Source organism: Xiphophorus hellerii, chromosome 19 (genome assembly GCF_003331165.1).
Source record: "Xiphophorus hellerii strain 12219 chromosome 19, Xiphophorus_hellerii-4.1, whole genome shotgun sequence".
Lineage (NCBI taxonomy): Eukaryota > Metazoa > Chordata > Actinopteri > Cyprinodontiformes > Poeciliidae > Xiphophorus > Xiphophorus hellerii.
The window spans coordinates 27,303,574-27,326,581 of NC_045690.1; the positions used below are offsets into that span (position 1 = coordinate 27,303,574).

The following is a 23,008-nucleotide window of genomic DNA, read 5'->3' on the forward strand; positions in this document are numbered from 1 at the left end:
AACCCAATCACACACACTGTTGGACAAACAGACTGCATGCATATGTGGAAGCGTAAAGTCAGCCATAAAACCCCACACAAACAGACTAATCAAAATTCAGACACTTTAACTGGTGAGTGGTCAGTACTATAAACACACAAACACCATTATGTGCACTCATGCTAGCATATGCACACACACGCACACACCCGGACTCAGAGTCAGGATGCTTCAAAGGTCACAGTTGTTTGTGTAGAGTCCTGTAGCAGATGTGGAGATCCTTTGACAGGATGTCAAAACCTCCAACGCTAAACTGGAGAAGAGCAACTGATGGGTCAATTACTGCAAAGGTCAATCGGAGAGGAGAAAGCCGAAGAGGTGGAGGATAGGAAGGAGTGGAAGAGGATGAGTATGAAGAGAAAAAAAGAGGAGAAAGTAACAACCTACCCTGGAAAACTCAATGGGAAAATAAAGTGTGAAAACAAAGTTGGGAATTAGTCTGGTTAGCGCCGTTAGCAATTCACAAAGCAATTTCTATGCATAACCCTTAGAAACGCTGCCAGCAATTTCAAATCCAACATATTTAGAAGCAAGTTTTAAAAAGAATATTTCATTCAGACTTCTGTCTTTCTTCTGAAAGTCTTGTTCTGTCTTGTTGGCTAAATGGACCGCTGGCATATCCCGACATGTTAAAGAAAATAAAATGCATCTCTTACATTCCTCCATGTTTCATTAAGAACCAAATTTACACTAAAATCCAACTTCTTCCTCATTCAGCAGCAGTCAACACAGAGAAATGTTGTCAGCTCAACTTGGTCAGGTTTGGTATAGTACATTCAGTGAACGTAAAAAAATTCCACGTTCATCCTGACGATGAAGAAGGCAGCACACCGATAGGAATCAAAGACACAAACAGTACACAGGCACAACCATCTAGTTTTCACTCAGATATTATACTACAACACATTTGTTTCGATGGCATGGGATAGTGAAAAAAATCTATCCCATGCTAACCAGAAAAAAAGGCTTCAGTTTGCTAGGGAGCAGTTTGCTAGGGAGCATAAAGAATGGACTCTGGAGTCCAAAAATGTTCCTTTTTGGCCAGGAAAATCCATTTCCTGGCCAAAAAAAAAGTCGCCACCAAAAATGGTCACACTCTCTAATATTTTGTTGGACCGCCTTTAGCTTTGATTACAGCCCGCATTCGCTGTGGCATTGTTTCAATAAGCTTCTGCAGTGTCACAAGATTTATTTCCATCCAGTGTTGCATTAATCTTTCACCAAGATCTTGTATTGATGATGGGAGAGTCTGACCACTGCGCAAAGCCTTCTCCAGCACATCCCAAAGATTCTCAATGGGGTTAAGGTCTGGACTCTGTGGTGGCCAATCCATGTGTGAAAAAGATGTCTCATGCTCCCTGAACCACTCTTTCACAATGTGAGCCCGATGAATCCTGGCATTGTCATCTTGGAATATGCCCGTTCCATTTGGGAAGACAAAATCCATTGATGGAATAACCTGGTCATTCAGTATATTCAGGTGGTCAGCTGACCTCATTCTTTGGGCACACAATGTTGCTGAACCTAGACCTGACCAACTGCAGCAACCCCAGATCATAGCACTGCCCCCACAGGCTTGTACAGTAGGCACTAGGCATGATGGGTGCATCACTTCACCTGCCTCTCTTCTTACCCTGATGCGCCCATCACTCTGGAACAGGGTAAATCTGGACTCATCAGACCACATGACCCTCTTCCATTCCTCCAGAGTCCAATCTTTATGCTCCCTAGCAAACTGAAGCCTTTTTTTCTGGTTAGCCTTACTGATTAGAGGTTTTCTTACGGCTACACAGCTGTTCAATCCCAACCCCTTGAGTTCCCTTCGCATTGTGCGTGTGGAAATGCTTTTGCGTTCACAATTAAACATACTCCTGAGTTCTGCTGTTGTTTTTCTTCGATTTGATTTGACCAAACGTTTAAGTAATCGCCGATCACGATCATTCAGGATTTTTTTCCGACCACATTTCTTCCTGGAAGACGATGGTTCCCCACCATCCTTCCAGTTTTTAATGATGCATTGGACAGTTCTTAACCCAATTCTAGTAGTTTCTGCAATCTCCTTAGATGTTTTCTCTGCTTGATGCATGCCAATGATTTGACCCTTCTTAAACAGACTAGCGTCTTTTCCACGACCACAGGATGTGTCTTTTACCATGGTTGTTTAAGAAATGAGGAGTTACTCATTGCATCAGCTGGGGTTAAATAACTTGTTGCCAGCTGAAAGATAATCGCCTATGCAGTACTTATCCAATAGGAGGCTTGTACCTATTTGCTTAGTTAAATCCAGGTGGCGACTTTTTTTTTGGCCAGGCAGTGTATTTTAACATTAATTTATACTTGACTTTCTCCCTGGAACCTGGTGAGTCAGTTAAATGGATCAGTCACCAGAATGACTTTGTAAGCTGCAGCTGTGCACTAGAAACAACCACATGGAATAATCCTAAATATGCATCCTCCATTCTACAGCCAGGTTCTGCGGTTTTGGAGTGTGTTTATTCCTAAACAGGGGACAACTGTGACCTGATGTAAAGACAGAGGCATATTCCTCACATTTGCTGGACTTGATGTTTCAATTTTCCAATCTGGATCAAGCTATTAGCTCTGTGAACGGAGTAGAGACTTAGACAGCACGTGCAAACCAGAGGCAAAAGTTTACACAAATAGTGCAACTTCATGAACTAGACCATCTGTCCAAATTGTGTCAATCTACATGTAGCAGACACACACACACCGCCACGCCCACCCCCGCACACACACAAGTGTAGTATTTGCCTATCTGTTGTGTTCATTAAAATGCATGTGCTTCTTCAAAGCACTGACAACAATGCTGCCATCTGGTACTAGAGAAGGAGTGTGTGTATGATCATATATGGGACGAACACGTGTGTGGAAATACCTCTACACAAATGTAATACACACATCACAAACACAGACACTAATCTCATCACCCATGGACTTAAATCATGTTCTAGTACATATTCCACCTTTAAATTCCCACACTCTACACCAGAAACTTCAGACGCTAAGCTTTCATTCACAGGTCATCCCTACAAGCCCAAAAGCCCTTTTTAAAGCAAATACCCCACTTCTACTCTAAGTGTGTTGCACAAAGGACCAATTTCAAAGGCAAATTCCACTTAGATTCACAAGAGCTGTGTGTATTCTGGTACTCCAGGCAGAAATTCATCAAAGCTTAATGTTCTTTTCACAGAAAATCACTTAGTGCAGAGGCTGGCTGTCTATGTGAGTGTGTGTTTCTACAATGTTTCATTGTTGTGTGATAGCTGCTTAAAGCGCCAAGCAGTCACAGCAGCATCACATGCAGTAAACCTTTCACGTCTTCCAGTATGTTCAGCCTCATAAGAATGAGGTTTATTTAAAGACAAACAGGCCGTAATGAAAATGACATGGAGGACAAACAGTCAAAGACTCACACACAAGAACTGGGTTAAATGTAAGCTTAATTCTTTCAATCTGAAATCAAGTTGTTTTTTTTTAGAGTGCCTTCTCCGGGTCAAGGGGGGTGTCCTGCCCCAGGTGGAGGAGTTCAAGTATCTCGGGATCTGGTTCACGAATGGGGGAAGAAGGGAGCGGGAGATCGACAGGCGGATTGGCGCAGCGTCTGCCGTCAAGCGGGCGCTGTACCGGTCCGTCGTGGTGAAGAGAGAGCTGAGCCACAAAGCAAAGCTCTCGATTTACCGGTCGATCTACGTTCCCACCCTCATCTATGGTCATGAGCTTTGGGTCATGACCGAAAGAACGAGATCGCGGATACAAGCAGCCGAAGTGGGTTTTCTCCGTAGGGTGGCTGGGCTCTCCCTTAGAGATAGGGTGAGAAGCTCAGTCATCCGGGAGGGACTCAGAGTAGAGCCGTTGCTCCTTCACATCGAGAGGAGCCAGTTGAGGTGGCTCGGGCATCTGGTCAGGATGCCTCCTGGACGCCTCCCTGGTGAGGTGTTCCGGGTACGTCCCACCGGGAGGAGGCCCCGGGGAAGACCCAAGACACGCTGGAGGGACTATGTCTCTCGGCTGGCCTGGGAACGCCTCGGGATTCCCCCGGAACAGCTAGAAGAAGTGGCCGGGGAGAGGGAAGTCTGGGCCTCCCTTCTGAAGCTGCTACCCCTGACCTCGGAGAAGCGGAAGAAGATGGATGGATGGATGAAATCAAGTTACTTTGATTTTTCTACAAAAATACATGCTTCATGAAAAGATGTGTGTGTGTGTGTGTGTGTGTGTGGGTGTGTGTAGGTGTGTGTGCGTAGGCGCGTGGGGGTGTGTGTTTGTATAAAGGACAACTTTCACAGTATTTATCAACAGGCTGGTCATTTGTGCAAAGTGTGGGCATTTTCCTGATTCTCACTGTTCTTCTGCATTCTACTAGTTCGGTGTGGAGGTGTGGTGTGAATAAGACTAAGGAATAGAGTAGTAAGGGTTAGGCTTAGAGATAATGTCTGGGTTAGGCATGCATGCAGTTACTAAAATGAATGGAAGTCAATGCAAACCTTGATTGTACAGAAGTACAAGGATGTGTGTGTGTGGGTGTGCTTTTGCTGTGAAAATTAACAACTGTTCATTTATAATTCTGATATAACACACGCATATCTACATTTTTAGTGAGGAAATTATCCAGGTTTTGCTAAAATGGGCTCCTCTCTGATTGGAAGACGGCTGTTTGGAATATTCTTCCTGCAATATTCTTGGTATGTGTTGAAAATGCAAAAGGCATTACTGGTGCCATACCATCCACTACCCTCACTGGTGGTTTCAGGTAGATTCCTGATCACATAAGAGGTCAATCTGAAAAAAAAAAACCTGTCATTTTTCCCTCCTCCCAGAAATCTCGGTTTGGTGTGATTTCTGGGCAGGCTGTCCTCACTGCAATGCAGAACGAATGGGACGGACCTCTTAGAATTTTGTTTATTAACCTCTGCATATGCAATTGAAATAATGTTTAAATTCTAAAATAAAAAAGCAACAGCAGGATTATACTCACAATTTGGACAACTGTCTTTGTTTCAGAAATGCAAATGGCAATGTGCTCCAATAAAAGTGGTATGAAAAAGTCTTACAGGGGTAAAAATGATCAAAAAAGGTCCAAAAGATATGAATGGACCATATTTAGTATATTTTAAAAAATCCCAATTAAATTTCCCAATTTGTCAGTTTTCCTGTGTGACTGAATAAAATAACAGAATGCTTTTATTGTCACTATACATATGAGCAATGAGATCCAAATCTCCAATTTCAGGCCACAAGTTTTATTCTTACTATTTCTTCTGACTAGAGGTGCACAGATAAATCAGCCAGACAATTTATTTCCCCCGATTTTCTTAATTTTGGGAGATTGGTGATCAGCTGATACTTACATGTGAATCCGATCTTATCCACTGATCTTAGCTAAATTGGCAAAGGTCTAAAAATCAGCCACAATCCTGTTCTGCTCTGCAATGAGAGGTTTGACTGACTGACCAGCCCATCAGGTGACGTCTGCATATTTACAGTTAACAACAGTCACCCCACTGTTGCCAACTCACTGACTTACTATCTTTAGCAACATTTCAGGCAAAAAAAATGGTATTGGCTAAAATCGAAATCAGCAGGTCAGGCTTTTTAAAGATCAGTAATCAGTGATTGTCCAGAAAACTGCAATCAGTTCAGCACCCTTAAGTCTGACATATGTGTTCTCTGCTGACTCCCCAAAAGCATCCACACCAAAAAACCCTGGAAGACTACTTCCTTGTAGGATTCTTACTTGGGTTTTAATGTATTTCTTACAAATAAAAGGTAAAACATCCATATATATATATATTAAGGATGCTCCGATCAGGTTTTTTGCTGCTGATACAGATCACCCATGAGGCCAATCTTTGCTGATCACCTGAATTGGTTGTTGATTTTTTGCATTAGGTATAAATGCTGCTATGTGATCTGGCAAAATTAAAAAATGTTCTGGTAATAAATTCACCTAATTTAGACATGAAACATGCAAAATACTTGCAGGCACAATGCAGCAGCTACTCAGTCAAAAGGACAACTGAAAAACCTGAAAGCAGTAATATAATATTTAACAGCAAGGTTCTCAGTACCCTAAATTATACATGAGTCAAATAAATCTCATAACACTTGTATCAAATAATGTCTAGTAAAAGAGCGAAACATTCATTCAAAGTCAAATGCAAGTTGCATCAAAGTAAACAATCCTGAGTTACTAAATCCAAACTTCCTGAGAACACGGTTAGCAGATTAATCCTGGTTCTGATTGGCTGGTTCTGACATAGTTGAGTAATTCTGCAAAACACAGGGAGGAGGCAGAGGAGATCAATTGTTATTTATTTATTTTTTAATAAATTATCTGCCATGTTCGGAAATGGCGAAAGTTTTAATATGTGAATTTTATGTTGTTATTGTTGTTTACGTTACCTGCTGCAGCTTTAAGCAGTGTGAGAGTTCACTGCGCATGGAGATTGAGCGGCGCTTTGTTTGTGAAATATTACTACCAGTAGCATTAGCAGCGGTTCAACAGCGAGAGCAGAACCAGTGTCTTGCACCGTTAGCTCGAAGACTTGAATTCTTTTTCTGGTTATTTGTTTAGCTTTCTGACCGTGATGCTAATCCGGGTGAGTGTTGGTAGTTGTGCGCTGCTTTACCTGCTATCTGGCCGCTCCAGATGTCCTTTTGTTCTTGCATTGAGCCTCGATATAGCCAAACTCCGTCAAGTGCTTGTTTTTTAAATGCCATATTAGATTTGTTGTGTTGATGCATTTTGATGTGCTTCACCTCCGAGGTAATTTTCCGTCGCAACACGCAAACTTCCCCCATTCACTTTCAGAGCGTTAAAGTTCCACACGACAGGATTTGTTGCCGCGCGCTTGCGCAGTGTGAAGGAAAGATGAGATCAGCTGCACAAGCCGGCTGCGAAGTGAGATAAATGTGATCGGTTTTGGTGATCGCCAACAGGAGACCGTGATCAGCGATCACCGATCATACACTTTTTCACGGAAATCGGTCGATTATGATCGGTGGCCGATCGATCGGTACATCGGTAATGTCCGGACAGATTACCGGACATTACTAAAAGTGTGAACCCTACCTTTCACTGAGGTGTTGGGCGGGGGTCCCTCAATCCGCAGGTTCCATGGTGGATCCCCTTGGTTGGCAAAGTCCCTCATCTTCAGGTAGCTGATTGTGAGGCGGATGATGGAGGCCTTGTCCAGCTGGCTGGTGATAGCACCGGGCAGCGGCAGCATCTTGGCTAATTCATAGAATTCAAAGTTCTCTTTCCCTCGCCGTGACCTTGCAGCGTCCCTTGACTTCTCCTTCCGGAGAGCCTGCAGCCTGGACACACAGCAACCACAGAGCAATGTAAGGAATCTAATTATGAAGATGATATGACAAATGTGATTTAGTAGAAAATGTCTACAACACAGAAAAAAAAAATCAGATTAGTGCATTAAGTTCTTTATCAAATAATGTGTCTCTGATGTAATTTTAATGCAGATTTTAGTTATTGTGTTGCATTTGGGTAAACGACAGAATAAAATAAAACCTAAACTTGGCTAAAAGCTAACTTTTCACAGCAGTCCTTTCTTTCACATTGATTAAACTTTGACTCCTTCAGACAAAACTTAAAAATTTGCTCATTATAACTAAGCTACACCACAAAGTAATGACATTCAGGCTTTAAGGTTTTCCTGAATTTCTTATTCATAAAATTTTACGTTCAACTCTGTTACTTTACATCAAAGAATAACTCTGTTTACTTTCTCTCTCACCCTTGAACAACAACTGTGACAAACACTTTTTCCTGCGGCCGCTCATCATCATAGGACGCCATTATGAATTAACCTGGCAATAAATCAGCTGCTAAAAACCTCTGTGGGCTTCCTGTTGGCTACACACACGTGCACACATGCATACACACAGACAGGAAGACAGGTGATTAATTTTTACTGGAAAAAAAGAAACAGGGGGACGGAATGAGGGGATGAGATGGAGAGATAGCACACACACTTGTTGGGGGACTTGTTTAGGGCTAGAGATGAAAAATGACTGTCATCTGGCCAAGAATATCATTTTCATATTGTTTCCCATTCACATATCAGGGAGCATAAACAATAAATGGAGAGAAGGAAATTTGCTGCTTTTTTAACTAACTTCTTTTGTCAGATTAGAAGTTGCAAGATTTTCTTTATTAATTTGTTAAGGCACTTTACAGCATCAACATCCTATGCTCTGTATAAAGAATTAAAAGTACATTTTGAAATTAGCAACCTTTAAACAGGTATTACATGCACTTTTCATTAAACCCATATTTCTGTTTTAATTGTTTTCTACTGGTCTGTTTTATACTCAATTAATCATACAGTAAATAGAAACAAATTCAATGATTTCCATTTGCAGAATATTTTCTCTTTCTACCAATTAAACTACCTACAGTGTCACAATTTGCAGTTGTTGGTGAGGATGGAGGCTTGGTGAACTCAGGTTGTGGTGTGATTAGATGGTTTTAATGAAATCCAAAAGAGTACAAGGTTCAGGCAGCACAGGTGAGTAAGCAATAGTTCTGATACTGGTAGCAACTGGTAGTAACTCAACAGGACTGACAAAGTCATCTGATATACAACTTAAGACTAGGATCCGACGCAAACAAGAGACACGGGTAGGTTTAAATACACAGGGAAGGTAATCAGGGGAAACTAGAGTCAGCTAGGGCAATCAAGGGGAAGACGAGACAACACAGGAAGTAATTAACACAAAAACACATGAAAAAGATGCCTACACACAGATGCAATACATTTCTAAGTAAATAGAAACCTGACAATCTAGGAGATTTTTAAATGCAAAATAAGTAAATAGTGAATATTGCAGCCAGGTTGCACATGTCTGCTGCCATGAAATGTGATGAAAGCCAACAGTGAAATGAGCATGCACTCAGAATGCTTACATGATATGATAGTTACTGCAGCATGTGCAGATCATTATAAACAAGCAAAGTCATAAAAAACAAAGAACAGCTCTCACTAACTGAAACCTGAGAGGCTAAAGAGCCATTCAAAAGAATTGGATCGTTCATAAGCACCACATCACTGGTATTCTCAGATCACTCGGTAGAATTCACAGTATCCCATTGCATCATGACTGTTCATGTTATTTTGCCAGACTGTCACAATCTTTTTTCTTATGACAGAAAAAAGTATAAGTATTGCTATGCTGCCTATCAAATAAAATTAATTTTATTTGAAATAATTTGGTTGGTATCCTGCAGTATATCATTACTTCATCCTCAGTAAGTGATGTAGAACTGAATGCAACTGTAGAACTTGATCCGTGTTCGGACTGTTTGGATGTAGCTGAGCTTTCTGAGTTATCAAAAATATTAGCTACATCTAAACCTTTAACTTGCATATTGGACCTCGTCCCAACCAAATTATTTAAAGTGTCCCCTGTGATTACTGCCCCTATTTTAAAAATGATTACTCTATCATCAGTAAATGGACATGTACCACAAGCTTTTAAGGTAGCTGTAATTAAACCTTTACTTAAGAAACCTTCTCTCGATTTAATTACAGATCTATATCTAATCTTCCTTTCCTATCTAAAATAAAAAATAATATTTCCAATCAAGTGTGTGAGCATTTAAATAGTAATGACTTGTCTGAGGAGCTTTAGTCAGGTTTCAGAGCTCATCTGAAACACTGTTGAAAGTTACTAATATTCTCTTGACTTCAGTGATGGACTTGTGTCTGTTCTGGTTCGACTAGGTCTCAGTGCTGCTTTTGACACAGTCAACCTCAATATTCTCTTAGAACAAAACAGTCCAGGCTACAAGACAGTAGCATCGTTTTGGTGACTGGCTGAGGCACAGTGAATGTCAGGAACCGACAGTAGAGGACAGTAACTCCGCTTCCCATAAGACTATTCCACTTTCACATTTACTGACAAAAATAATAAAAAGTTCTGTAAGGTTCAAGTCAAAGTACTTGCTCCCTGGAATGTTTTGTGAAAATCATGGTCATTACCAAAAAACATGAGACAATGGTACAACATTGTAGAAGTTTATGGCTTTGTATTATTGTAGGTGTCATGGTGTGTGAGTTTTAGGATGGAGCAAAATGCAGGCATTAGCTGGGAGCATGGATCATGTTGATCATGAAAAATAAAAAAAATAAAAAATCTAAAGCTACAAAACACGACAGGGACCCAGAGCAGAACAAAACCATAAATCCAAGGAATAAGCTGGCAGGGGACAGAGGTAAGGAAAATAACTGGGCACAACAGGAGCAACCAGCCAGGAGTGTGAGCAAGAGTGTTTACATACTGAGAGGGTGAATGCTGGAACAAAGACCTGGGCTAATGAGTTAATGGGCTGCAGGCATGAGGGGAGAGAGCAGAAGGCAAGCTGAAGAGAGAGATAGAGAGAGAGAGAGAGAGAGAGAATGGCACAGGGGGCAAGGAACAGTACACAAGAGATTAGGAAATGAATCTAACTAAAAATAACCAGACCTAAAAACCAGAATTAAACTAGGGAAACAATGGATAACTAGAGACAAGAAATAAACATAACTAGAAACATTAAGCAGGATTGTACTAAAGTAAAACAGAAACAAGACTGATCTAATCAAAGAAAGAGACTAAGGGACACAGAACAATCAAACCTAAAAAAAAACTATTCAAAACAATCCAGGACATAAAAGTAGGTTTGGAAGTCGGTGCAAAACACAACCGCCATAAATTGTTTGTATTTGAGTTCAAAGTTCACAGACAATTAGCTGTATCAGAAATAACACAATGAGCAAATTATTAGTAATGTTTATGTTTTTGCTTTTGCTTTAATCATCCACGCAGGATCCAAAACTGAACATTGCAGAGTGTTCAGAAAGCTGCATGTGTTCCTTACCTCTCTCTAGATTCTGTTTTAGAAGATATGGATTATCCTTTCTGCTGTAGTCTCTGTGTCACTTCCACTTTCCCACACTGTCAAAATCACTTAGTTCCTAATTTCAACCTCTCTGCTCATCCAACGACCTATCTGAGAGGATCCTCCCAGGAAGACAGTCCCTACAGTCGCCTTCCTTTAGATTCATTATTATTCAGTCACTGCCTTTCAAACCTTCTGCTGCACAGCAACAAGTTCATCCTCTCTGTGCTTGGATCTCCAAAGCTGCGTCCCTCCACTAACATCTATACCAAAGATAAAGTGAAGACATCATTGTCTGAGACCTAATGCTGCATTTTTACTTTGAACTAGAACAAGTTCACTTTGATAATTTTATCCACTTGGCAAAAACTATGAAATACCCGCTCTTAGCGGATGTTTAATTTGTTGCTTCACTTTGTAGCAAAAGAATAAATAACAACAAATAAATAAGATTATTTTACCCAAAATATTGAGACACCCATCTAAGTACTTGGCATGCAATGCTTCTATATCTGTAACAGTTATCATGATGGATGTCATAAGCTAAAGTTTTCTGTTTAAAAAGTTACTTCAAAAGCAAATAACAACAGAGGACCCACCTATCTGTAAGAATAGTGCAAGCTTTGACGAAAGCTCTGCAGCGTACAAGTCTGTGTGTGTGTGTGAGCATGGCATGGGTACAAGTGGCAGCAGACCCATGTTAGTGGTACTTGGGTCTTTTAGTGTGGTACAAGCAGTAAGAAGGAGGGGAAACAAGATGATAGTTTAAAAATGTCAGCCTTAGAGTTTCTGTCTGCAGTGGAACTTCCAACTGCAGAACTGTAGTAAAATAAGTCAACAAAGCCTCATAGCCTCAGATTGTAGCTTAACTTTATGAACTTATACTTGTCTAATTGTATGTATTTGTTCTGTTACAAAAGCAGCCATTCTTACTTTTTGTGTAATATTTTAAATGGATGGGCGGGTTACGTTCTCCTCACCGTGGACAACTCACTGCGAGGACAGACAGATTCTCCACCTGACTGTCCCCCCTCTCTGTTTTCACATAATGGTATGACCCCATATCCTCATAGGTGATTGGCCACAAGGCTGCCATGCTAATCAAAACAAAGTTCTGTCCTGACAAGCGACTGAGCGTGAGAGCTTAGCAGGGAAAGTGAAAAAAAAGCAGGGAGTCGGCTCTTCTGATTCACTACAAAGCGCTGGCTCTTAGAGCCATCACCACAGCAACCACCCACACCAGAAGGAAGTTAAAGTAAAAGAGCATCATCAGAAGGGGCAGAGCAGAGGCAATTTCATCTGAGCTGCAGTTAGAGGTACGTAACCAGGGTAACGGCAGAAGGAGCTCCTCACTGTGAACCTCTAGCTGGATATATATAAAAATGTAAACTTAAATAAGTCATCTATGTTGTTATTTGGTGCTGTTCTAATTAGTAACTACATCTCAAAAGGCTAATTTATAAATAACAGAACCCATTAATTAATAATTCATAAAATTACCAAACTACTTTTTTTCCTTTATCCAATTCATTTCTGCTACTAGAATATTGTGGTAAAACAGAATAAACACAACATCTATTGGTAACACTATAAAATGGTAGAAAGGGCAACATGGGTCAAATTTAGCTGAGCTGATCCACCTAAAAGCTTCTAAAGAGAAAAAATCTGTTGAAAGCTGGTTTTCCCTAACTGGTTTGTGGTGGGCTATACAGGTGTGGAAAAGTATGGAAACATCTTCAATCATTTTTTAGGTGTGAATAAAAATGAAATTCTGTACACTTCACACTTCCAGCACCAGTCATCTGCAGAAATACTGAGATGACTCTGCAGTTGTCAGGTTTATAAGAGATGGACAAGAGGCTGAGCATAGAGAGCTGGTGGAGCGCCTTGTGGCATGATGACGGAACAATCATCTTATCTTAACTGTGAACAAAACAAAGGAGATGATTGGAGGTTTCAAGGAAACAAGGTAAAGTCAAACATCTGTTCAACATTCTGGATGGGAGACTCAACAGTGAAGCTGTTTAAAAGAAAGGACAGAGAAGTCTTTACTTCTACCAACTGTTATGAATCTGGAGATTATGCTGAAAAAATAAAATCAAGAAAATGATGGACAACCCCAAGCTCTTTATGAGACTGCTTTTCAACAATAAAATGTCTTCAGTCAGAGGCCTCTTTGGATTTGCTGTAATACAGGCAGCTACAAAAGTTTCTTCCCTCAAAGTGTTTGTGTGTTGATTGGATCCAAATGAAGATGAGCAGAAGCAAATTGAGGGTGAGATTTTAATGAAATAATAATTAAAGTCTTGCAAAAAAACAGGAGAACACTGAGTGCAAAAGCAGGAACAAGCAGAGAAGAAGTAACGGGATATAACGAGAGAAAGAGAGTATTATTATTATTATTATTTTTTTTACCCCTCCAGGGGGTCTTTTGTGGGCTCTAGTGTCCCTTATATGATAATAGGCTAACAGGAAACAGGGAAGGAGAGGGGGGAAGACATGCGGCAAATGTCGTCGGGTCAGGGAGCCGAACCCACAACGGCCGCGTCGAGAACTCAAGGCCTCCAAATACGGGTCGCACTAACAACTACGCCACCACGGCACGCCCAGAGAGTATTATTTTGATACTGGGAGAGTGAATGCTGGAACAATGGAGTGGGGCTGATTAACTAACAGGTTGCAGGTGTGAGGGGAGAGAGCAGAAGGCAGGTGGGGGAGAGAAAGTGAAAGAGTATGGCTAAAGAGTGAGGAGGAGGAAACAAACAAGAAAATTGTGAAATCAAATCTAACTGTCACAAAATCTAACTAAGAAGAGGGTATAACCTACCTAATAATAACTAAGAATAGACTGAAGTAAAGAAACAAGACTGATCTAATCAGGGGAATAACTAAGGCAATCACAGAACAACAAATGAACAAAACTACAAGCCCAGAAAAACCCAAAACAACCGAAGATCCTGAAGCCTGCGATGACGGGTGTTGGGAAAGCAACGTGCAGGCAGCCAGATGGAATTTATTTGTTCACAAAATTGGAAAGCATTACACTGAGGCACAACAAATATGTCTTCATGTCTGTCTGCTGTGTGTAGGATTGTGAATATGTGTGTGAGTCCGTACACAAGGAGGCGTATTTGACCTTGACTCAAAGTGACATATTTATCATGTAGTGGTGGAGTAGGTAAATGCAACTGTGGCTGTGATCTGTGTTTGTGCCTGTGTGTATGTCACCGTTTGGGTTTTATAAACATGAAATCAAGCCTTGTCGTAAAGTTCAGCCAGGCGACTTGATGGTGTTTTAAAGAACCTGTTGTGGCAGGTGGGCTGTGTGTGTGTATGTGTGTTTTTGTGTATTAAGTCATAAAGTTCAGTGAGGTGGGTCCACGCGTTATAAAGAGCTTGTCAGCCAAAATAAAAGATGCATGTTCCTGTAAGTGTGTTTGTGTCGGGGTGTGTGTGTGTGTTAGTCTTTTAGTTGCATTTAAGTAGGATCAGTGCAGAGGTTAGGGTTTAACTACCAGGTTAACCAGGGGTCACACTGGTTATTAGTCATGTGACAGAAGACTGTTACTAGGCAGATTAATTTCTGAACCTTGATGATGATAAGTTTGTAAGAAGATCACACATCTTAAAAATGGTTTGAAATGGTAGCTGGATAAACTGTCATTGACTTCTATTAAGTGTGTTATTTTAAAGGTATAGCTTGCTATTTTTAGAGTTTAACCAGTTAATCGGCCCCAATCTTCACTCAGATTGTCAACATCTGTCCGGAGGTGTGTAAGGTTCACGCCTGCTTCAAGCACGACTACCGGCCTGTCGCCCCGACGACTGGGTTCAGATGTGTTCAGCTGTTGAAGAATGGGTCAGGTCCAGAATATTCATTCTGGTCACAAACATGCACACACACACACACACATTTCATAATATAACTTTGTATCTCTCACCTCAACAGTTATTTCCTATATCTCTACTTTTGAACTTTCAGATCAGTCCACCCCAAACATGATTTCACTTGGGTCTATCTGTTTCTATGGTGACATGTGCTTGCCATATGCACACAACTCCTAGGTATGCACATGGAATGCTCACAGAAATGGCACTAGAGAAAAGAAGACATATATTTTTAATACTTATTTGAACCAGCTTAAAAAACCACAGAAAGATATCAAGAGATTTGTAAATCTGCTGCAGCTGTAGATATTAAATCACCTGAATTTCCTAAAATGATGTTCTCTGCCTGCTATAACTCAAGACAAAGGTGAAGTAGAACTATTAACACCCAAAATAGTATTTTCACAGATACAGATCACTACATGCTCATTCAGAAGAAGGGATTGTGGCAAAGTAAGATTTTTCTTAAAGAAACTGGAATATTCTAATCCAGTCTTGTATACAGGCTAAATCAGTTGGTTCTGTGATGTTTCTGGAATAAAATAAATAATAAGAGTAAAGTATTCATATACACACACACACCCACACACACACCCACACACGCACACACCCACACATATATATATATATATATATATATATATATATATATATATATATATATATATATATATATAAAACCAAAGTGGATTGAATTCTGGGTCAGTAATGTTGATGTGGCATGGGGGAAAACTCTTTACCATTTCCTATGTTGGCTTGTGACATTTTGTGGATGTCTATAGCTTGTGAAGCAGTTAATGTGAAAATTAGGCTGCAGGACGAATGTCCATATGGGATGAGATGCTCCCTGACCCTGGCTGTGGCCGAGCTAGAAACTCCATTGAGCCCAAGTTCGCCATCTGCTGAGAAGTGAGTATCACGCCGGAGGAGAAGACAAAACCAGCACTGCTCTTCCCAGAGCAACAGAACAACAGCTGATTAAAGTTTCACTATTTTGGAAAATAGTGAATCTTAAAAAAAAAATTACAGAGTCCTGCAGGTCAAAAATGTGTTTCACGGATAATATAATTTCAGATGGTCTGGTAACAGTCTGTGCTATATATTGATTATTGTTTTTTGGGTTTTTTTGGCTTTTCGGTTTTAAATTTATTTTTATATTTTTTATATATAATCTTTTTAACAAATCATTTTCTATAACAGTAACAGGTATGAGGTATGATTACTATGGTTAGGTTAGGTTTTGAAGGTTTGCAGGGACGGTATTGGCCTGGTGATCCTGATGGTGATGTCTGGTTTTATTCAAGCATGACACCTGGCATTTACATTTTGCCTCTCTGGGTTTGAGTGTCCTTCAGGAGCCTTTAGGTAAACTCCAGACAGGCTGCCATGAGCCTTTTTAAGGAGTGTCTTTTGCCTGGCCACTCTACTTAAAGGCCTGACTGATGTATTGATGCAGACATGGTTGTCCTTCTGGAAGGTTCTCCTCTCTCCACGGAGGAATGGTGGAGCTCTGGCAGAGTGACAATGGGGTTCTTCGTACCTCCCTGACTTATATTTGTATGCAGAATTTTGAGGAAAGATTAATTTAATACAACAGGAATAAGAATTAAGGCTGTAACATGTAACAGAATGTGGTTCCCCCTGGATTGGCAGACTGGGGTCGTGGTCTCCCTTTTCAAAAGCGGGCTGTAAAGTGTGTTCCAAGTATAGGGGGATCAAACTCCTAAGGCTCTCTGGTAAATTCCAATCAAGGGTTTTGAAGAGAAGAGTCTGTCGCATAGTTTTTCCTTCGATTCAGGAAGAGCAGCGTGATTTTCGTCCTGCTTATGGAACTCTGGACCAGCTTCCGTAGGAGAAGTTCACAGCCGAGTGTGAAGCAACTGGGATGAAGCTCAATGCCTCCAAATCCAAGGTCATGATCTTGAGGTGGAAAAAGATATAATGCCTTCTCTGGGTCAAGGACCAGATTCTATTCCAAGTGAAGGAGTTTAAGTATCTCAGGGTCTTGTTCACAAATGAGGGAAAAATGGAGACGGAGATTGATAGGCGGATTGGTGCGTCATCTGGAGTGATGCGGGGTCTAGTCTGTCACGGCATGAAGACCTGTCAACTACATTCCTACCATCATTTATAGTCATGGGCTTTGGTTAGTGACAGAAATAACAAGATCTCTGATACAAGTGGCAGAAGTGAGTTTCTTCCGCAGGGTGTCAGGGCTCACCCTTAGAAGTAGGATGAGAAGCTCGGCCATCCAGGAGGGACCGAGAGTAGAGGAGCCAGTTGAGGTGGCTCGTGCATCTGGTTAGAATGCCTCCTGGGCGCCTCCCTGGTGAGGTGTTCAGGACACATCCTGCCCAGACACCCAGGACATACTAGAGGGACTATGTCTCTCTGATGCTCTGGGAACACGCTGGGATTCCCCCGGAGGAGCTGGACCATTAGCTGGACAGAGGAAAGTCTGGGCCTCTGCTAGACAGATAGACAGATGGACAGACTGGCAGACTAATTGATTTACAGTTGAATTTGTTTCTTGTTTCTTCACAAATGGCAAATAGTATTATCTGAAAAAGGAATGAAGGACAGGCGTTTAAAGAGTTGCAAAGAGAAAATGAAACAAAAGATTGACTTCTTCCTAACCTCAGTTTGCTTCTGTCCTCCTGCGATGCACTTTTTCTTCCCCTTGTTTTCTTCTTTTAAGCCACATCTTTCAATACAACCAATCAGATGACCCACAGCCAAGGTTCCACCCTGTCAACTCCAGCCAGAACAAGAACACACACACTTACACACACACAAACTGAGACAAAAGGCCCTTCAGAAGGAGGGTAATTGCTTCCATAGCGATGGGAAAGGAAGGCAGAGAACAAGTGTCACTTTGCATTAAGGCCCGCCTGCTGACATTGCCATGGTGATGACACCACTATTCACTATATGTGTGTGATCACTGATCAGGGGAGTGCCAAAAGCAATCTACGTACAGAGAAGTATGAAACGACAGCAAAGAAGGAGAGAAAAGAAGAAGGGCAAATAGCTACTGATGAAAAGAGCCAAATAAAATAAAGAAATCCCAATGGCACAAAAATGAAGTAAGGTTGTGAGGCTCAGACTAAGAAGGTAACAGAACTGAGCTGCATCTTGTATTGATTATAAATGTGCAATAATTTCATTTAGATTCAAGTCAGATTGCAAAAGGGAGGATTTGACTGAAAGATGTTCACAGATTGTGGGCTGTTAATCACTTCTACCAATCTGTCCATTGTTAATAGTAGCCTCAATATAACTACACTGATGTGAACACTATTTATTACTTTCAGTATGACTTTGGGTAATTTTGGAACAATATCAACTTTTCTTACTTCTGGTGTCTCAGACATTCGCTGTTCGGCTCATTAATGAAAAAGGAACTTTGCTCTTCTCAGAATAAAAGCATCATCTGTTCTGTTCATTTAGAAATACAAATCTCTCTTCTGTCCCCTACATATTCACCCACATGCTCCATTTTTGTAAATTACCTAATATGGAACTTGTGAAGAGAGATATTGTTTATTGTTTATTGTTTGACTTAAAGGCAATTGCAAGACTGATTTCCTCAGTCTTGTAAATCCTTAATATCAAAATGAAGACAAGAAAATCCTTCAAACCCTTTTCAGCATAGAGTAAAGGAAACAAGGGACAATTTTAATACTCAAATTAACAGGTGCTTTCTACTGAAAATAAGACAAAATAAGAGCACTTCATGCATTCTTCATTCATCTTTATATCATATTTTTTATTATTTCTAATGGGACAAATATGACATAAAAAAAATTAACATAGCAGATTTTGTTTTTAAAAATGTTTTTAAATGACTGTTAAAGGTTCATGTGTCATTGCAGTTTTAGGAATTTCATAGACCTACATGCACACCAAATGAAAATGTACAAATTGAATAGAAAAATAACCACTGACAGACATACGCATACCCACATATACACATGCACACGCACACATACCATAGTTGAAAAAAAACCCAGCCTGTCATAGTGCCATGCCTAAATTTATGTATACAATAACTGAAATAGGCTATGATTTAATGCCAGTCAATCTTCTCATCTGCTTTTTTTTTATCTCACTGATACTGTCTAGTATAAAGACATTAGCGACCTGGGTCCTCCTGTTGGAACTGAGTAGCTGCTAAATTGTATGTATTTATGCTAGCACTTATTCTAGTTTGAACCATGTTTAAACATCAGTGGATGCCATTACATAGACAGGATTTAGGCAGAAAGACCTGTTATTCTTTTCTTCACCTACAAACCTATTGACAGTCACAATTCTTTATAGAACTGATGATGATGAAGGACTGTTCCATTATTCCCCAATAGCCACTTTAGTTCACAATGAATTTAATATGAATGTAAAGAAGGTTTAGTCTGTGTTCAGATTCACAAGATGCATCACAGTAGAACCATTTATATTTGTAAGTTTATTTTTCACATCAATATAACAAATGCAGTGGAGGTTTAATATATTTCTAATGGTGAATTATAAACTGAATGTCTTAATGTCTTTTAAAGTGCTTTTCCAGTGGAAAGATATTTTTTTACGTTTATAATGATCATTTTTGTTTTTCAATTTTTTGTAAGATAACTTTACTTCAATTCAAAATCCATGTCAAAATCCAGCTAAGTTAATGAAAGCCCTATTTAGTCAAATAAATCCAGGAAATTTAAATATTTTTTTTTTATATCCTGACCATTTAAGTAGTTATATGATAATTCACAGACTTTTTACAACATCCATTTTTGCTTCCAGACATTTTGTCATTTAATTTCATAGCAACAGTTATCTCCAACTTTAAGGCACACATTCATTATTGTTCCACACAGCACAATTAACCAAAGCTCCTCTGACTAATGAGATAATAAATATTATGGGGATAATAATGTGAACTTTATGGATATAAGCTCAGAGTATTAATTACAAAGTATGAATATTAATATGAACTAATGGCTTTAGGGTACCGTGCTTTGTGACATACTTTTACATGTCAAACCACCAACAGAAACAAAACAAATACAAATAATGAAGCAAATTAATAAATCCAAAGCCAAAAGGGATGTTTTGAAATCAATCACTGGCTGCTGGCTTTTCATATTTCAATAAGGCAACTGAATGAAAAGGCTGCAAATTATTTATTTCGTTTTTTTTTTTTTCCATGAAGACGTTCTTAAAAGTTAAGTTCCCCCTCACAAATAATTTAGAATCAGAATCCCTTTTATTGTCATTGTGCAAGAAAGAAAGCATGTCTCAGGTCAATCATATTTTAAAATAAAAAATGATAAATGAAGAGATCTTCCAACCTGGTACAGGGATGTGACCATGTATTGATGGATAAAAAGGTTGTCAACCAAACATAATACAATCACTCAAAGCATTTTCTACACATCAACCCATCAGCCCTCAGATATTTTCTGGTGGGCATCTTGGGGTTCAGAGTTTCACCCAAAGACCTTTCGACATGTGGAGAGAAGCTAGAATCGAACCTGACTGACTACGTACAGGAGTTACAGGTTATTCAACTGAAAACTGATGACTCATCAGTTTTCAGGCAGATGAATTCAGATTTTAACTTTATTCTGTCAATATTGCACTGAGTTAATAACACTACAAAGTCCAACAAGGTTCCCAAAGTAAGCACAGAGTGGTTTTCAGAATATATATCCTTTATCTTACAATTGCCCAAAAGGCCCAGGCTTTGTGCTAGCAGAGTTTATCACAGTTATGTAATTTTTTTGTCAATTTTAGTTATTTAATTTATAATCCATCCTTACCTTCTCATTAGTCTGGAGTCAGTTTGAGGCAACAGCATAAGGCCCTGACCTCCCTCTGCTCCCAGAGTTCCCTGTGCCCAGCCACTTGGGCTAGTTCCCTTCAGGCCAGCAGAGAGACACAGTCCCTTTCACACCTCTGGGTCTCACTAGGGAAGTTTTCTGGGCAGAAACTATCACTTCATCTATCTCTTCATCATGACAGACTAGTACAGCACTCACATCTCAGCAAAACGCTGCAGCGGTTCACCTATTGATCTACTGCCCTGTATTTCCCTCATTCCTGAACAAAACCTAAACATACATAAACTGCTCCACTTGGGACAGGACCCTTTTCCCAACCCAAAGAAGGCACTTCACCTTTTTCTGGCTCAAGACTTTAGATGAGGAGGTGCTGATTCTCAACCTGGCTGCTTCGCACTCTGCTGCGAACTGCTGGAGGTCACCGTCTGACAAAGCCAAGAGAGTCTCATCATCTGCATAAAGCAGAGACCCAATCCTAAGGCCACCTAGCAGATCCCCTCATCAATTTGGCAGCACCAGAAATTCTCTCCAGTTATGAACAGGTCATCTCCAGGTCCATAAAATGTGAAAACTGGTTGGGTGAACCCCAAGCGCCCTCCAGGACCCTGCTGAGGGTCCAGAGTTGGTCCAGGGTGAAAACCACACTTCTGAATCTGAGGTTCAACTATCCAATGGACCATTGTCTTCAGATTTACTGATTTAGAATTATTACAATTATTTCCAAATTATAACTACCCTACATTTTAATCATAATTTAATGTCTTTTCAGTTCAGCTTTTATTTTGATCATCCTCCAGTTTAGTATTTTTTTATCTCATTGTCCTTCTCTTCTGTAGCTCATTTTTTACATATTTTCTCTTTCCTCTCGTCAGCCAGGACTTTTCTTCCTCTCCTTCACTCGATCCATATGTCCTCCTGTTCCTCCTCCCCACTCCTCCTCCACCTCCCCAGGTTCAGCGGTGTGGAACAGTTCAGTATTAGCTCTGAAATTAGCAGCAATCCCCCGTTAAAGAGTTGGCAGGAGCGGACACACACACACACACACACACCCGCATATGCACACACACGCTGAGACACCCCCACCCACTCTCACAGTGGGAAGTGTTAATGGTGTAAAAGCTGCTGCCACCTTGGAGACATGAAATTACTTCAGATCGTCTTTTGCTTCATGTCTTTATCAGTCCTCCTCCTTTTCTTTTTCTTAACACAGTCGTTTTTTTCTTTTTCTTCTTTTTCTCCGTCCTTTCTCTGCAACCACTTCTGATTTCTATCATTCCTTCCCTCCCTCATCCTTTCTTCTCCTCTTGTCCTCCTTTAACCTTCAAAAAGACATCTCTCTCCGTCTCCTCCTCTGGCCTGCAGCCAGAAGACAGTGAATGAGTCTCTCTTCCCTGGCAACCTACATTAACTCCCCCCTTGTACTGTTCCTTTGGTCCCATCATTTCTTTCTATATGCATCTTTATATCTGTTTTAATACATGATCTTATTTGTTACTAATCCTTTCTTACTTTTACACTTAGCACATTTTATGGCTGTATCTTCTGAGGTGATGGTTAATTATAACAAATTTTGCATAACTTAAATAACCTTTTTTAGATTATAGTTCACCAACAGTAGGATGTTCTCCAAACACCAAATTTAAGCTTCAGTAAACTGTATCAATCAATCAATCAATCAAATTTTATTTGTATAGCACATTTCAGCAGCAAGGCATTTCAAAGTGCTTTACATCATATCAAACACAGAAACACAATGCAACATAGACTCAACAATCAAAACACAACATTAAATCAAGTTCCATCAATAAATTTGTAATTGATTACGTTTCAAATACAATCCTAAACAGGTGGGTTTTTAGTCGAGATTTAAAGGAAGTCAGTGTTTCAGCTGTTTTACAGTTTTCTGGAAGTTTGTTCCAAATTTGTGGTGCATAAGGCATGTTGACTCATGTATCACCTTATAGACTCTCTCATTCTGTGCTTGTGGTTTGTTTCTCATGTACCAGGGATTATTTATCAGTCTGAACACTTTGAAACAGTTAAAGTCATGATGCCTTATGTTAAAGAGGGAAACACTCTTGAAATGAATGTTTAACAGGAGAATATCTTCAAAACTACAAGGAATGAGCAGTTTGGTTCAAAGCCAACAAGATTAGCAGTGTGGTGTGGTGAGCCCCATCTCAGAGCTTAGTCCAGCAGATTAACTGTAGGTGACATCGGTGTTGTTTTTGAGGGAAAACCAAGAACCACAGAGGAACTGTGGAAAGTGATCTGTCATTCTGGTCACAGGTGCCAAAAGTTAACCAACTATGTGGAACAGAGATGCAAG

At 40.1% G+C, this 23,008-nt stretch overlaps 1 protein-coding gene across 3 annotated transcripts in view; it reads right to left on the reverse strand.

The window, feature by feature from the left end:
* Positions 1 to 23,008, reverse strand: part of npas3 (neuronal PAS domain protein 3) — a 292,717-nt gene that overhangs the window by 169,670 nt on the left and 100,039 nt on the right. For all 3 annotated transcript variants that reach the window (XM_032548286.1, XM_032548288.1, XM_032548287.1), the window contains one exon: positions 7,130 to 7,374. In XM_032548286.1, coding sequence (XP_032404177.1) covers positions 7,130 to 7,374 — 245 coding nt within the window. The remainder of the gene's footprint in view (positions 1 to 7,129; positions 7,375 to 23,008) is intronic.